Raw genomic sequence first — 17,642 nt, 5'->3', positions numbered from 1 at the left:
ATGAAAACAAAATAAAAATTCAACTTCTGGGCATTCAAGGGTGCCTGGAACCTAAGAAAAGTACTGTCTTATAGAGAGATTAAGTTTCATCCAGTTTATGCTAATAGGTGGCTCTTGTGTGTGAAATGCTTGTGATTAACATGTGGTGTCTGAGTACTCCCAATACAGGCTATGGTCCCTGGAACAAATTACAGTGTAGTCATGGTTGAGACTTTAGTTTACTTTAGTGTGTTGGTCAGTAGTGGCTAAAGTGTGGCCCGGAACACTTCCTTCTGCACGCCATCTGTCCTATCACTGGAGGGGAGACAGAAAAGTAGATTCATAGAATAGACCTTTTTTTTTTTTTTTTTTATTTAAAAAGCAAGATTTACTTAAGTCAGAGACCTCCAGCAGAGTGGCCTGGAGTGGGGCTCCAAGAGAGGAAAAACCTGAAGGGGCTGGTGGTACTGGGATTTTTTTAAGCACAATTTTGGAGAAGAAACTGTCGATCAGTACAAGGTGGGGACAAAACCATCAAAAGACCTAATTTACATTATAATTTTTTTTACCCTGTCTGGCTTGCTCATGATAAAACAAGAGCCATCAGAAGGGTGGGATACCTAATTTGTTTTACAGTAAACTGAGAGCTCAAAAGGAATCATCACACCCTTGCTAGTCTCATGAGACCAGTACCTTTTGAAGGCGCTCTTTGATTTATGCCAGTCAAAAGTGATTGACCTTTCTCTGAACTTCTGTGTCCCTTCTTTTTATTTGTCATTTTATGAATTGCTCTCATCTCTCTGTTCTTGACTAAGCTCCTGGGAGGTAAGGACCTTTGTGTCTTCCATAGTGCTTTGCCCAGTGGATACTCAATAACTGTTTATTAAATGGCTAAATCCTCAATGCATTGAATTGGAATTTTTCCTGAGTTGCTGATGAGTACTGGGCAAGGACAGAGGGATGGAGCCTGGCGCTTTAAAATCTCAGTGGGAATCACTTGCTGGCAGCATTCAGTGTTTGCAGCCTATTGCCACTGCTTCCTGCACAGAGCATGGAGAAAAGATTTATGGTTTATTATCCTGCCTCCCTCCCTTCCTCCCTCGCTCCCTCCAACTTCCCCCATCTCTCTGAACAACCCAGTCTGCTCCTTCTCTGTATTATCTATTGGTTGTCTATTGCTGCATAAACAAATCACTCCAAAATAAAAACACATTTTTAAACATTTGTTTTATTTGAAAGGTAGAGTCACAGAGGGCAACACACATACACACACACACAGCTGGCATCCTCTGGTTCATTCCCTCAATGGCTGCAGTGGCTGGGGCTGGGCCAGCCTGAAGCCAGGAGCCCGGAACTCTATCCAGGTCTCCCACATGGATGGCAGGGGTCCAAGCACTTGAGCCATCTTCCTCTGCTTTCCCACGTGCATTAGCAGGGAGCTGGATAGAAGGCGGAGCAGCCGAGACTCAAAGCAGTGCTCATACAGGATGCTGGCATTATAGATGGTGGCTTAACCTGCTACATCACAATGCCAGCCCCTCAAACAAAGCTATTTATTATCTCTCCTGTTCTTAGATCAAGAACTAGGAAGCAGGCTTGGTAGGGTGGTTTTGGCTTAAGGTCTTTCAAATGCAGTCTCTAGGACTGCAGTCATCCAAACTCTCTTTAAAAAAAATTTTTATATGTATAATTATGTATATAAAGGCAAAGTGACAGAGATCTTGCTTCCACTGTGCACTCCCCCAGACCACGATGGCCATGGCAGGGCCAGGCTGAACTCTCCTGGTGTCCCACTGCAGGTCTAATCAAGGTGCTGGTCAGGCCTTCCCTCTCATCTGGAGCTCAGCCAAGGGAGAATGTGCTTCCAGGCTCCTGTTCCTTGCAGATTACTGGGCTGAGGGTCTCAGTTTCTTGCTGTCTTTCAGTTGTAGATTCCTTGCCCTCTTCAAAGCCAGAGGGAAGAGGCTGTCTCTGTACAAGACATGTTATTGTATTATGCAATGTACTTATGCATATTCCATCACTTTGCCATATTTTGTTGGTTGAAAGCAAGCGCAGGTCCCAGCTATACTTAATTGGGGCTGGAGAGGGGGATGCTATGCAAGGCTGTGAATGCCAGGAGGCAAGGACCACCGAGGCTGCTTTAGCATCTGCCTGCTGCGGCCGTGTCTTCAGCACCCCGAGCTGGGCGGCCTGCCGTGAGCTCTGATGTTTGAATGAGTTTTAGTTTAGTGCTCCTGTTCTGTTTCCTGCTCCTGGCTTAAGCCATTTTCCTCTGTTTCAGAGCTACTAGTCTACTCTTGCTTCACCTCCACTCGTAGCCGACCTCATGGATGAACTTCAGGATGTGCAGCTCACGGAGATCAAGCCACTTCTCAATGACAAGGTAAGGACCACTCTGCTGGCACTAAGATAAGTACAAGTCTTTTCATCTGATATCAGTTCTTTTTTTATGTCATCTCAGTCGTAACTAGCCCCAAATATATGTAGCTTGATTCTCAGTGGAGGGGATACTTGAAAAATTTTATTTCTTAAGTCATTTTTTTATGTTTCCCCTCCCTTTTCTTTCTTCCTACTTCACTTTTCAGGGGTCAAATTCAGCCAAGTTGTCTTTGATGTTTTCCTATTTATAGATACAAATGTTAAGGGAAAAAACAATATGGCAGAGTTAAGTAGGTATTATAAAGTAGGCTTTGACCATGAATCCGGGGGTCTTGACAGGCTGCAACACTCTCCCTAAAGTTTGTCAGGTCTGTGATGAGACTTCCTGTCACCATCATGGTTTCATCAGGGACATCCGCAGTGTCCCCTACTTTTACGTTAGTGTTGGAGAACCAACTGCATGACGGGTGGCATCGATGATGGTTGCCAGGACTAGCAGGTGAGCCGTGGGGTGACAGGAGTTACCAGGAAAGGTAAGGAAGGCTCATCTCCTCCTCTGTCCCTCTGTGTTCAGGGAAAGGGTCTGCAGTTTCCTGTTGCCCAGTGTCTCCTCTTGGTTTATTGTCATTGTTCCCTACTAAAATACTCTCATAGCTGGGTGTTAATGAGTCAGCAGCATTCTTTCCTGGGAGAAATGTTGACAGACAGCAAGGAGAGAGCTGGGTGAGGTTGAGGGAGCGTGCGGTGACACCAGAAGAGGCTGTTGCTCAGTGTCCTTGCTGCCGGGAGCGAGGCCCTTCACCTTCCGGGGCTGCTGATCTGTGCTGTGTTTGCTGATTTGCTGTTGCTTCCAGCCAGTTCCATCTTCATCCCTGTCACTTCTCTCAGTTCTCCTCCCACTCCTTCCTTTATCTTTCACTGGGCGCCTTCCTCCTTTGCTTGGCAAATTGCACATTTTTAAAATCCCCGTATAGTTTCTCCTGCTGCCTCCCCTCCTATTTCCGGAAATCTCTCTCTTAAGTACCATCTTTTTTTAGTATGTGAAGGAGTATCCCAGAATGCTGTGCCATGAAACAGAGGAAGGGAATAAAACCAGGATCTGTAAAGATCGTGCGTAGCCAGGGCCGGCACTGTGATGTAGGGGGTTAAGCTGCCGCCTCTGGTGCTGGCATCCTATATGATGCCGGTTCAAGTCTCAGCTGCTCCACTGCCAAAATAGCTCCCTGCTAATGGCCTGGGAAAGCGGTGGCGGATGGCCCACGCACTCGGGCTCCTGCTCCTACATGGGGGACCAGGAAGAAGCTCCTGGCACCTGGCTTTGGATCAGCCCAGCTCTGGCTGTTTTGGCCATTTGGGGAGTGAACCAAAGAATGAAAGATCTGTGTCTCCCTCTCTCTCTCTAATGCTGCCTTTCAAAAATCTTAAAAAGAAGCAAAACTTTAAAAAAACAAAAAACATAGATTGTGCGTAGCCATGGAAGTGAAAAGTTGCAAGTGAAAAGGTTAGAAAGGTGATGACTTGTCCTAAACCTGATTGATTACTGGAATCAGCTAGGAAGTTGTTAGAAATACAGATTCCTTGGCCCCATGTTAGAGCAGCTAAATTGGAACCTAAGGGCAAAGCAAAACATACACCCTCTGTGGTCAGGAATTCTCAAGTCTGGCTTCTCACTGAATTTACCTGGAGAGATTTAAAAGTCACTGGTGCCAGAGTTCAACCTCCTTACTGATTCCTGACTAAATGGTTTGGAATGACTGAGCTTTTTTTAAAAAGATTAAGGGGGCCAACACTGTGGTGCAGCAGGCTAAAGCCCTGGCCTGCAGCACTGGCATTCCTGGGTGCTGGTTCAGTCCCAGCTGCTCCACTTCTGATCCAGCTCCCTGCTAATGCACCTGGGAAAGCAGCGGAGGATGGCCCAAGTCCCTAAGCCCCTGCACCCATGTGGGAGACCGGAAAGAAGCTCCTGGCTTCGGATTGGCCCAGCTCTGGCTGTTGTGGCCATTTTTGGGGTAAACCAGTAGATGGAAGACTTCTCTCTCTTTGTCTCTACCTCTCTATAACTCTTTCAAATAAATAAAATCTTTAAAAAAAAAAAAAAAAAAAAGGATGAGAACTCTGCCTAGTGACTCTCACTAGCCAGTGTTGGAAACCCATGCTCAGTTGGAGCTCAGATATTTGAGGACTGGGACACAAAGGAGAGGAGGATTTTTCCTTGACCCCAGAAGTCCACAGGATGCCCAAGGGGCCCCATGTGAGCTGAAGAGTAAATGGAGTGGGCAAAGGAAGATTTAGTGGACGAGCCCGTAGTGCCCGTAGAAAAGGGTTGAGTTAATATCTGAGTCTCCTCTCTGAGGCCCAACGACACTTCAGCCTGTGTAGGCTGAATTGGGTCTCATCTCCCCATCCAGATGTATGTACTGAAACCTTAACCTCCATGTGACTGAACTGGAGATAGGGCTTTTGTGGGTAATTAAAGTTACCTAAGATCATGAGGGCAGAGCCCTAATCTGATAGGATTGGTTATCCTGTAAGATTGGTTGAAAGAAGAGGCAGAAAAAGGCCTTTGCTGTCTGTCTGTCTCTCCTCTCTTTCTCCTTGCCATGTGAAGACCCGATAAGAAGGTAGCCATCTGCAAACCAGGAAGAGAACCCTCCTCAGAAATCAAACCTTGCCAGACCTTGACTTGGAAGATTTCAGCCTCCAGAATCCTGGGGCAGAGTGGGAGAAGAGGGGAATGCTGTGACACAGCGTGTTAAGCTGCCACTTGGGATGCCCACTTCCCATATTTGAGTGCCCGGGACCCATTCTCACATGTGCTTCCTATCCGCTTCCTGCTAACATGCCTGGGAAGCAGCAGATGATGTTCAAGTACTTGGGTTGCTGCTACCCTTGTGGAGAACAGGATGGCGTTCCTGCTTCCTGGCTTCATCCTGGTCCAGCTTTGGCTGCTGAAGACATTGGAGGGGGAACTAGTAGATAGAAGTTCTCTTTCTTCAGGGGCTGGCATTGTGGCACAGTGGGTTAAGCCTCTGCCTGCATCTCATATAGGCACCAGTTTTGCTCCACTTCTGATGTCTGCTCTACTTCTGATCCTGCTCCCTGCTAATGTGCCAGGGAAAGCAGCAGAAGATAGCTCAAGTGTTTGATCCCCCCTCTGCCACCCACAAGGAAGATCAAATGGAGTTCCAGGCTCCTGGCTTTGGCTTGGGCCAGCCCTGGCCAATACAGCCATCTGCAGAGTGAACTATCAGATGGAAGATCGATCGATCTCTCTCTCTCTCTCTCTCTCTCTCTTTGTCTAACTGCCTTTCAAATAAAGAAATAAATAAAAGAAATTCTCTTTCTTTTTATGTCTCCCTCTGTCTTTTAAATCAATAAATACATTTTTTAAAAAAAACATTGTGGGCCAGTGCCACAGCTCAATAGGCTAATCCTCAGCTTGCGGCGCCAGCACCCTGGGTTCTAGTCACAGTTGGGGCGCCAGATTCTGTCCCGGTTGCTCCTCTTCCAATCCAGCTCTTTGCTGTGGCCTGGAAGTGCAGTGGAGGATGGTCCAGGTCCTTGGGCCCTGCACCCACATGGGGGACCAGGAGGAAGCACCTGGCTCCTGGCTTTGGATCAGTGCAGTGCACTGGCCACAGTGCGCCGGCCATGGCTGCCACTTGGGGGGTGAACCAATGGAAAAAGGAAGACCTTTCTCTCTGTCTCTCTCTCTCTCTCTCAGTCTGAATCTGCCTGTAAAAAAAAAAATTGTGGTATTTTGTTATGACAGCCCAAGTATGTTGAGACAGCTAGCAATGTCACTTCTTTTTTAAGGATTTATTATTTATTTGAAAGGTGCTTGACAGAGAAAGAAGTTAGGGGTGAGGGGAGATGTTCCATCTTTTGGTTTACTCCCCAAATGGCCATATAACTGGTTCTGGGCTAGTCCAAAGCCAGGGACCAGGACCTCCATCTGGGTCTTCCATGTGGGTGGCAGGACCCCAAGTACTTGAGCCATCATTTGCTGCTTCCCAGATGCATCAGCAGGGATCTAGATCCAGAATGGAGTAGCCAGGACTTGAACCTGGACTTTGACACGGAATGCGGACATCCGAAGTGTTGGCTTAACTTGCTGTGCCATAACGCCAGCCCTGCAGTGTCTCACTTCTGGTGTCTGTCATCTCCACTCTGATACACCTGTGATGTTCTTACCAGTTCCCCACCTGTACTTTGCTTCTTCCCTCTCCCCGTCTGCACTCATATGAGAATTCCCTGCTCTGACCAAGCAGGGAGATAGGCAGGAAGCCTTCTGCAGGTGACATTCCCAAACAAGTAATTCCACTCGGTTAGCCACCCCCACCCCCACCCCGTGTGTAACTGCTTCTGCCTGTGCCCAGCAATGGGTGCTTTCATGAATGTTGTAAAAGAGAGAATAACGATAGTGTCTGCACTCACTGTTGCATTTGATGCTCTCAGCAGCTCAGTGAGGTTGGGAGCACAGATTGGTTTATTCTCTTGTTATGAATGAGAACCAAGGCTGAGAAAGGTGAAGTAGCTTGCTCAGGGTGAGTGCTCAGGGTGAGCACTGTCTGGGCACTGTTGGTGTTGGGACTGGATAACCATCTGCTGTGGTGCCCGGTTGTGTGTGTTGTAGGGCGTTTAGCAGCTTCCTTGGCCTCTACCACTGGATGCTGGTGGCATGGCACTCCACCCACAGTTGCGACAAAAATGCCTTCAGATGTCGCCAGATGTCCCCCAGGGACCAAGTCGCCATGGTTGAAAACCACTCACAGGGAGGAAAGCGTCCAAGTTTGAATAGGAGCAGATGTCTTATAGTTTCCTTTATTGTTGTTTTTTGTGTATTCTGCCGTTGCTTATTAAACACCTTTTATGTGCCGGGGGCCTCACGTAGTTCTCTCTCCCAATTCCTAGAGGATCCCTTTGAAGCAGGTGGCAGCGTTCCCTGCATAGCAGTTGTGAACTGACTGAAAGGCTGCCTTGCCCAGTCACTGAGTGGCAGAGCCAGGACTGAAACCCAGGTTTTCCGGACTCTAACACCTGAGCCCTTTCTGCTTTTGCTGACCCTGTAGATGTTTTGGCATCACTTTCTCTGTAGGAGAAACTTAGAGGTGTGTTTCATTTCATCTCCTCTCTCTGTCCTTCCCTGTTAACCAGAGAGGCTGCTGTGCCCTCCGGGCCGCAGGGAGCTAAAGGAAGTGAGGGATGTGTCCTGAGATGACTGGAGGGAGGCATTTTCCATAGAGCTCCAGCTCGTGCGGTTTGTGTTAGCTTGCCTCGTGTCATCTGCTGGTAGTTTTCCCACTTTATTTTAGTGCGCCTGTCATTTTGTCTCCGGCTCAGAGGTGCAAGATGTGGGCAATTTCGCTGTGCTTGTTTTATTTGAAAGGAGGGTTCATCTGCCATCTGCCTCTGCGCTGGCCGATTCACCCTCCTCAGCCAACAGACCCAGCAGCAAGTGGGAGAGCTGACTGCTTCGCCTTTCCTGCCTTCCTCTCCCCGCTGTGGTTCAGAGTCTGTGGAGCCAGGCCTGCGAAGACAAGTGGACAGCCACAGCTGGCTGCCGGAGAACTGAGGACATGTCCACCTCTAGCCGGGAGAGTGGGAACAAGCCGTTCGCTTTGTTTCGGTGTTACAGTAGAGAGTGAGGTCAACCTTACTGCGTTTTTTCCTTTCTGCCAGTGACAGGTGAGCAGGGGAGACGATGCTGCGGCTGGAAGGAGGGGAAACCCCCAAGCATCGACATTTTTCTCACTTCTAAGAGAGCAGAGGCAGGTGAAGGATTAGGGCCAAAGTCACTTAAAAAATTGCAATCAAAGCCATTTATTTAGGCAGGCATTTGATGCAGTGGTTAAGGTACTATGTGGGCACCTGCCTCTCATCAAAGTGGGTTCAGTCCCTGGCTCCACTCCTGATTCCAGCTTCCTGTTAATGCCACCTTGGGAGGCAGCAGGGGATGGCTCAAGTACTGGCATCCCCGCTACCTGCATGGGAGACCTGGATTGAGTTTTAGGCTTCTGGCTATTGTGGGCATTTGGGGAGTGAACCAAGGGATGGGTGATCTGTCTCTGTGTTTGTCCGCCTTGCAAATAAGTTTAAATACATTTTAAAATAGAAGTCTAAAACTTTTATCAAAGATATTCAGGAAGTGTTATGTAGTGTGAACTAGTGGGTGGGTTTCCCCTAAAGTGCGAAGAGGTAATTGTCACACCTGTTGTCTGAAGTGCTCTAGATGGGACTGCAGCAGGGAGTGAGCCCCTCAGCAGGCAGCAACACCACAGGACAGCCCAGATGGCTCAGTCAGAAGAGGCCAAGCTTTAGTCACGGCTCAGCAGGCTGCCCAGGGAGTTTTTAAAGTAAGGTCCGTGAGCTGTGACGTTTACCTAGTATGTTAGCGTAGGAGTTTGTTTTAGAGTTGAAGTTGCACTTTTTTTTTTCTTAGCAGTTTGAAGTTGGTTATCTGACTGTAGGTAGTTTAATACAAGTATCTGACCTCTTTATGAACCTTTTTTTTTTTTTTTTTTTTTTTTTTTTTTACAGGCAGAGTTAGAGAGAGAGACAGAGAAAGGTCTTCCTTTTTCCGTTGGTTCACCCCTCAAATGGCCGCTGTGGCCAGCACGCTGTGCTGATCCAAAGCCAGGAGCCAGGCACTTCCTCCTGGTCTCCCATGCGGGTGTAGGGCCCCAGGACTTGGGCCATCCTCCACTGCCTTCTCTGGCCACAGCAGAAAGCTGGACTGGAAGAGGAGCAACCGGGACAGAACCAGCGCCCCAACCGGGACTAGAACCCGGGATGCCAGTGCTGCAGGTGGAGGATTAGCCTAGTGAGCTGCAGCACAGGCCTTTATGAACTTCTTTGTGACATGTCATTTTCTTAGTACTTTTTAAGGTAATGATTGTTATGGATAGATAAATACATACCCCCCCCACACACACGCACATATCCATAGTTTTTGCTCTTGCCTCTGGATTATCAGGTTGAACAGATTTTTGCTTAAAAATGGTTTGAATTAAAGTGTTAGCACCATAAAAAATGGTTTACTGACGATTGTAAAATATTGACTTATCCTAATTGATTATATTGGTCTTTATTATTAAAATTGGGTATTGCCTGGGATTATATAGTGCTTTAGATTTCACAGTCCTCCATTTTCCTACCTCTTTCTGTTGGGGAAAATAGTTGTCATTTTAACAGAAATGCTGTGTCTTACTCTCTGTGACAGCTTTGGTTTGGAACAGGGTGCTTCTAAAGCCTTTATTGTCGTAACTGCTGGTTCTCCCCACTTCAGTTGCTAGCACTTCAATCACAAGTAAACCTTCCTGCTTAGTCTCCGTTTCTTCCTCAAATTGAGAAATGATGTTTGTGGCTGTACAGGTGTCAGGACTGGGGATAGACTAGTGGTGAATCAGAATCAGGCCCCTGCTTCAAGTTCCCAGAGCTGTAGCTTTGCCCGCAGTGTCTTCCAGTTGCTGTTCTAAGGTGTGTCATCTTCCCTAACATGTCTGTTCCCTCTGTTGAAACTATGGATGGCCGGCGCCGCGGCTCACTAGGCTAATCCTCCGCCTTGCGGTGCCAGCACACCAGGTTCTAGTCCCGGTCGGGGCACCGGATTCTGTCCCGGTTGCCCCTCTTCCAGGCCAGCTCTCTGCTATGGCCTGGGAGTGCAGTGGAGGATGGCCCAAGTACTTGGGCCCTGCACCCCATGGGAGACCAGGAGAAGCACCTGGCTCCTGCCATCGGATCAGCGCGGTACGCCGGCCGCAGCGCGGTGGCCGCAGTGGCCATTGGAGGGTGAACCAATGGCAAAGGAAGACCTTTCTCTCTGTCTCTCTCTCTCACTGTCCACTCTGCCTGTCAAAAAAAGAAAAAGAAAAAGAAACTATGGATGTGAGTGGAACTCATGTTGAGAAAGCATCTGTCTTCCCCCAGCAGTTGCTTGTCTTTTTAAGTTTCTTCTCCTTCCCAACCTTTTTCTTTTTCATATTTGCCTTTATTCATTAATCTGTTCTCAGTTGGTTTTTGCTTATCTTCTAGGCTTGTAATTGAGAGAATTACTTCTCATCTTCCTTTTAAAAAAAGATTATTTATTTGAAAGGCAGAGCAACAGAGAGAGAAAAATCATCCATCTGCTGGTTCCTTCCCAAATGGTTGCAGCACAGCTGGGCCAGGCCAAAGCCAGGAGCCTGGAACTCCATCTGAGCCTTCCACATGGGTGACAGGGGCCCAAGCACTTGAGCCATCCTTTGCTTGCTTGCTTGCTTTTTTTTTAAGATTTTATTTATTTATTTGAGAGGTAGAGTTACAGACAGTGAGAGGGAGAGACAGAGAAAAAGGTCTTCCTTCCTTTGGTTTACTCTAACCCAGATGGCCACAACGGCCAGAGCTGTGCCGACCTGAAGCCAGGAGCCAGTTGCTTCTTCCCGGTCTCTCACATGGGTGCAGGGCCCAAGCACCTGGGCCATCCTCCATTGCCCTCCCAGGACACAGCAGAGAGCTAGATTGGAAGATGGGCAGCTGGGACCAGAACTGGCGCCCATATGGGATGCCGGCACCTTAGGTGGAGGATTAACCCACTGTGCCACGGGGCCGGCCCCTTTCCTTTGCTTTCCCACGTGCGTTAGCAGAGAGCTGGATCGGAAGTGGAGCAGCCAGCACTCAGACTGGTGATCTGATATGGAATGCGGGTGTTGCAAGTGGCAGCCTAACTGGCTACATAACGCCAGCCCCTCGTCTGCCTTCTGGAGCTGCTCTGTTTACCTTCTGTATTTGGCACTGAGGCTTCACCAACTAACACTCCCCTCTCCTGGCCTCTGTCTTGGTCTTTTTCATGGACTTATTTTCATCTTGTTCTCCCTTTAAATTATTCTATAATTTTTTCTGTGAATTCCTTTCTGTTGTTTAAGTCTGCTTAGTGAGAGAATGTCTCTGAATATGGAATTAATGGCATCTTTTAATTGTATAGAAGGAAAAAATCATCCACAGCTTGAAATTTCGTTTTTGTTAGAGAGAAACCGTGTGCTGGGAACATCTGAGACAAGTAAGTCTCTAGGGAAAGGCCCTAGGAAGTCTACAACCTTTCAGAATGACCCAGTGATTATTAATGAGGTTTTAAAAAGTGGTTGTTTATTTTCAACTACTTGAAAGGCAGTGACAGGGGCAGGGGGTTGGGAGAATGGGGGTGTGGGCCAGTGGGTTGCCACTTCGGTTGTACCCATCCCATATTGGAGTGCCTGGGGCCTGAAAACAGCAGAAGATGGCCTGAATATTTGAGTCCCAGCCACCCATGTAGGAGACCAGGATGGAGTTCCTAGCTCCTGGCTTTGGCCTGGGCCAGCCCTGATTGTAGGCATTTGGGGAATGAACCAGCAAATGAAAGATGTGTGTGTGTTTCTCTCTCTCTGTGTGTGTGTGTCTTTCAAATAAATAGATGAGTAGATCTTAAACAAGAAATCCAAGAAAATGAATAGTAGTCTTCTGCAAGTAATTGGTGCCATTTATCTAAGAGTGTAGCTGTATACAACGGATTAGGAGCATGTGGTTGTTTTTGCTGTATACTCAAAAAACGAGAGCTTGGCTGCTGGAGGAATCGCTTCTCTGCTTTTGCCATTTTCCTTTGTGCACATCTCAGAGCCTCAGGGCCTCACAACATGTCTCACGGCTACGGGCACAGGATTGTGAGGAAGGAAAGTCGTGGTACAGCGACAGCTGCTTCCCAAAGAGCTCAGCAAAACGTGTGACTCTGTTCCCCTGCTGAGATGTTGGTTCCGACTGCAGTGTTCTCCTCTCTCTGAATCCTGTGGAATCAGAGCCCTATCAGGGTCTGGGGTCGGGTTTTGTTTTTTTTTTTTTTTCCCCAGATTTATTTATTTATTTGAAGGGCAGAGTTGCAGAGAGGCAAGAGAGGTGTCTTCCATTCGCTGGTTCACTCCCCAGTTGGCAGCAATGGCCAGAGCTGCACCAATCTGAAGCCAGGAGCCAGGAGCTTTTTCTGGGTCTCCCACATGGATGCAGGGACCAAGGACTTGGGCCATCTTCTACTGCTTTCCCAGGCCATAGCAGAGAGCTGGATCGGAAGTGGAGAGGCCAGGACTGGAACCAGTGCCCATATGGGATGCTGGCACTGCAGGCAGCAGCTTTACCTGCTACACCACAGCACCGGCCCCTATTTATTTATTTGAAGGGCAGAGTTGCAGACGGAGAGAAATCTTCCATCCACTGGTTCACGCCCCAAATGGCCACAACAGCTGGAACTGGGCTGATCCAAAGCCAGGAGCCAGGAGCTTCTTTTGGATCGCCATACAGATATAAGGGCCCAAGGACTTGGGCCATCCTCTACCGCTTTCACAGACTATAGCAGAGAGCTGGATCAGAAGAGGTGCAACCGGGACTCAAAGGGACTCAAACCAGTGCCCATATGGGATGCCAGCACTACAGGCAGTGGCTTTACTCTCTACACCACAGTGCTGGCCCCTCAGGATCTGTCTTGACATCGTGGTAAATCATCCCTCAACCTGTATTACAAAGTATGAGTTGTAAACATATTTTTTTACCATACCCAATCCTTTTGCCCCTAGTTTTCTAATTGCAGAAGGGGAAGTACCTTCTCATTACAGAAAAGTATTAAGAATATTGTAATCCCTCATAATCTATGCAGAAATAGCTGCTAATGTTAGTGCTTTAGTCTTTTAATGTGGTTGCGGTGAGACTGTAAAGAATGTTTTGTATCCTGCTCTTCTGTGACTTGATGACCATATCCTATCCTAAACTGGAATGCTGTAAAGTTTTTTGGCTTTGACCCAAAGTCTTAATAAAAATCCCTCAACATTTAATTTTTTTATATTGGCTTATTCATTTTATAAATGTCTACCAGGCACCTGATTTATACCAGGCTCTATGCTGTATTTGGAGGAGGTACAGGTTATATCAGAAACTGGGAAGTCACTGGCTAGTCATTTCTATTCTGCTGACACCACCTACCCTAGGTCATAGGAGACTTTTCCCTCTTTCTCACGATCTTACTGGAAATTAAACACAGTGACATCACTTAAAAAAATTTTGGGGGGCAGGAGTTGTGGCATAAAAGGTAAAGCCACCATCTACCATACCAGCATCCTGTTGGGTGCTGGCTCATGTCCTGGCTGCCGCACCTCTGATCCAGCTCCCTGCTAATGGCCTGGAAAAAGCAGTGCTTGGGCCCCTGCTACCCACATTGGAGACCTGGAAAAAGCTGCTGGCTCCTGGCTTCAGCTTGGCCCTACCCTGTCCATTGTGGCCATCTGGGGAGTGAAGCAGTGGATGGAAGATAACATCCATCCCTCCCTCTGTGTAATTCTGACTTTCAAATAGATAAATAAATCTTCACTTTTTTTTTTTGTTTGTTTATTTTTATTTTATTTGAAAGGCAGAGGGGCCGGTGCTGTGACATAGTGGGTAAAGCCACTTCCTGTAGTGCTGGCATCCCATATGGGCGCTGGTTCGAGTCCCGGCTGATCCACCTCTGATCCAGCTCTCTGCTGTGGCCTGGGAAAGCAGTAGAAGATGGCCCAAGCCCTGGGACCCCTGTACCTGCGTGGGAGACCCTTGCTCCTGGCTTTAGATCAGCACAGCTCTGGCTGTTGCAGCCAACTGGGGAGTAAACCAGCAGATGGAAGACCTCTCTCTCTCTCTCTCTCTCTCTCTCTGCCTCTCCTTCTTTATCTGTGTAACTCTGACTTTCAAGTAAATAAATAAATCTTAAAAAAAAAAAAAAAGGCAGAGAGGAAGAGAGAGACAGAGATCTTCCATCCACTGGTTCACTCCCCCAAATGCCTGCAATAACCAGGGCTGTGCCAGGCCAAAGCCAGGAGTGAAGAACTCCATCCAGGTCTTCCACATGGAGGCAGCGGCCCAAGTATGAGCCATTAACTGCTGCTTGCCAGGGTGTGTATTAGCAGGAAGCTGGAGTGGAAGCAAAATAACTGGGACTCGAGCCAGGCACTCTGATACAGGGTGTGGGCATCCCAATGACAACTTACCTCTGGGCCACAATGACTGCTAAGTTCTCAGACGTCTCCTGGGGCCAGGGAGTGCCATGACAGAGTGTGTTCCTGTTTTCCAGTGGCGACATTCCTTGGAAGTGTGCTACCCAGGCCCTCGGCCCAGTCTTGCAGTTATCTGTGCTGTGGCTGCAGCAGACTTTATTTTTCCGATGCAGTTCCATGTCGGGAATAATGCTGCGGACCAGCTGTCTCTTCCATTCTCTTGCCTGTTCTTAGTGGTGTATCGGTCTCTGCGTTGGTATCTGTTGTGACTTTCCTGCCACCTTTAGAGAATCCAGGGCTGCTCACTTTAACCCTACTCCTTCAGAAGCTTCTGGTCTTCAGATCAGTGCCCTCAGTGGACGTTCCCGTGGTCGTGGGAGAGTTCTGTGTCTGCACTGCCCAATAATGCGAGCATTTGAAATGTGGCTAATGCAGCTGAGGAACTGCACTTTTCATTTTAATGAATTTAAACTCAAATGTAACATGTGGCTCATGGCTACCGTATTGGATAGTGCAGCTCTAAATCATCCCAGCTGACTCTACTGGTTTGTCCTACAGGAAGGATGGTTTGTTGTTTTGGGTGTTTGTGCCACTGAGGACTCTGGTCTTAACCTATCCTGCTAGCACCATAGGTGATGGGCCCCAGGACTGTTTCTAGGGGGATCTTCTTGAAGGGGAATGCCCGGAGGTTCTCAGGAGAGGCAGCTTTTGCGAGTTTGTCTGGCAGCAGCTCCATATGTTCTGGACAGAGGAAATAGGTTATGATGAAATAGTTTCTAAATAAGGAGAGCTCTCCTCAGGGGAGGGGATTCCACCTGATGAAAAGTCAAGTGAAGAGGGTTTTTTTGTTCCCAACCAGATACATCATTTGTTAGCTTTTTTATGCTGTGGCGTCACCCTTGACCCTGCCTGAAATGTTGCTCAGATGCCTCTGAGTCATTGCCACTGATCTCCCTCTTAATCAAACGTTGCTGTAATATATAACCCATTTTAGAAGTTGGGAGAATTCTCCTTGGATCCTTTGGCTGTATTCTGCTATTCAATGATTTGTCCTTTTTTCCTATTAGCATTTTCATAGATATGCCAGTGTTGGGAACCCTGCCTTTCTTCTTCATTAAATTTGAAGTCTTTTTTTTTTTTTTAAAAGATTTTTTTGTTTGTTTGAAAGGAAGAGTTAGAGAGAGAGAGAGACAGAGAGAAATTGTCCATCTACTGGGTCACTCCCCAAATGGCCACAATGGCCAGGGCTTGGCCAGGTGAAAGACATGAGCCCAGAACTCCATCCTGGTTTCTCATGTGAGTGGCAGGACCCAAGCAATCCTCTGCTGCCTTCCCCAGTACATTAGCAGAGAGCTGGATTGGAAGTGGAGCAGCCAAGACTCAAACTAGCACTCCGATGGGGGATGCTTGCAATATAGGCAGCAGCTTAATGCCCTGGGCCACAGTGCAGCCCCTCAAGTCTCCCCTTTCTGAGCCATCCGTAGCTTTGTTCTCTTCCTCATCCTTTCTTTAATTCCTGGATCTGGGCACCTTGGCTGCTGCTCGTCTTCGGCCCTGTCAGAGTTGGCCTCCCCGCCTGTGTTGGAGATGTGCTATCAGACTCTGGACAGTGTTTTACCCTCTTCTCGAAAGTTCTTCCTGCTGTCCTTAGGTAGGGACGCACAGAGCTGCAAGCTTTGTTTGTAAGAGAACTGGGTTCCTTTCCTTGTCCTCACCATATGTCACCAAAGCATGATCTTACCTAACACCTTTTAGTAACCCACCCTGCCTTGGAAGCCTTTTGTTGAGAACCACTTTTAGTTTTATGGCAAGCACGAGGCTGTACATACACTGCTTTCACTGTGAACTGAATTTGCTGCACATTTGTGGGAAGTCATGAGGGGAAACTAACTGTGTTTTCTGCCTTCTGTTGACAGAATGGTACACGAAACTTCCAGGACTTTGACTGTCAGGTAAGGCCTGTGCCAGCACCGAGGAGGCTGTGTACGGCTGTGCAGTGCTTCCCTGCCCGCGGTGCTGGCCTTGCAGAAGGGAACCTCCTGGCACAGCTGACCATGATTCCTTAATGTCCTTTTCATCATTGGGTCAAGCGTCTTTGATATGATTTGCTGTCATGTTCAAAAATTGCCTTCCAGGCACCAGTTTTATGTTGGTGGGTTACTGGGTTGAGCTCTTTGTGATGCAGATCTTGGGTCTCCCACATGGGTGGCAGATCCCAGTTACTTGAGACATCACTATTGCCTCTCAGGGTCCACATTAGCAGGAATCTAGAGTCAGGAGTGGAGGAACCCCGTACTCTGATACGGTATGTACCAGATATGGGTTTTTTTTCCCCAGATTTTTTATTTATTTATTTGAAAGGCAGAGTTACAGAGAGAGGCAGAAAGAGAGATGTATCTTCAGTCTGCTGGTTCACTACCCAAATGGCTGCAGCAGCTGAAACTGAGCCAATCTGAAGCCAGAAGCCAGGAGCTTCTTCCAGGTCTCCCACATAGGTGCAGAGGCCTAAGGACTTGGGCCATCTTCTGCTGCTTTCCCAGGTGCATTAGTAGGAAGCTGGATCAGAAGTGGAGCAGCCAGGTCTTGAACCAGCACCCATATGGGATGCCAGTGTCACAGGCAGAGGCTTAAACTGCTATGCTGTAACACCAGCCCTGAGCAGGCATCTTAACTAGTGTCTTTTAGTTTTTTTTTAAAGATTTTATTTATTTATTTGAGAGGTAGAGTTACAGACAGTGAGAGGAAGAGACAGAGAGAAAGGTCTTTCATCTGCTGGTTCACTCCCCAAATGGCCACAACAGCTGGAGCTGAGCCAATCAGAAGTCAGGAGCCAGGAGCTTCTTCTGGGTATCCCATGCAGGTGCAGGGGACCAAGTGCTTGGGCCATCTTCCACTGCTTTCCCAGGCCATAGTAGAAAGTTGGATTGGAAGAGCAGCCGGAACTAGAACCGGTGCCCATAGGGGATGCTGGAGCTGCAGACAAAGGGTTAACCTGTGCCACAGCACTGGCCCCTTAAGTAGTGTCTTAACCACTAGACTAAATGCCTGCCCTGGTGATAATTCTTATTCAAAAAGTCATATTTTATTTTTTTAATAAATAGTGGCAAGTCAAGTTTGTGTTTAGTTGTTTTTAATTTGAGCTGACTTACGTTATAATTTGGATCCTATATTGAACCAGTGGAGCTTCATTGCTATTAATATTTTATATGGTTTACTTAAGAGATCATTTGAGAGAGAGTAACAGTAAAATCCAAGATGAGG

General features: G+C 47.6%; 1 protein-coding gene across 2 annotated transcripts in view; it reads left to right on the top strand.

Annotated features, from left to right (window-relative positions):
- The window catches only part of NDRG3 (NDRG family member 3), a 78,136-nt gene that overhangs the window by 19,457 nt on the left and 41,037 nt on the right, over positions 1–17,642 (top strand). For both annotated transcript variants that reach the window (XM_062204155.1, XM_062204154.1), the window contains exons 2-3: positions 2,264–2,365; positions 16,298–16,333. In XM_062204155.1, the coding sequence (XP_062060139.1) occupies positions 2,309–2,365; positions 16,298–16,333 (93 nt within the window). In that variant the 5' untranslated portion in view covers positions 2,264–2,308. The remainder of the gene's footprint in view (positions 1–2,263; positions 2,366–16,297; positions 16,334–17,642) is intronic.

Source organism: Lepus europaeus, chromosome 10, assembly GCF_033115175.1.
Source record: "Lepus europaeus isolate LE1 chromosome 10, mLepTim1.pri, whole genome shotgun sequence".
Taxonomy (NCBI): Eukaryota; Metazoa; Chordata; class Mammalia; order Lagomorpha; family Leporidae; genus Lepus; species Lepus europaeus.
This window is presented reverse-complemented; position numbering and strand designations above follow the sequence as displayed.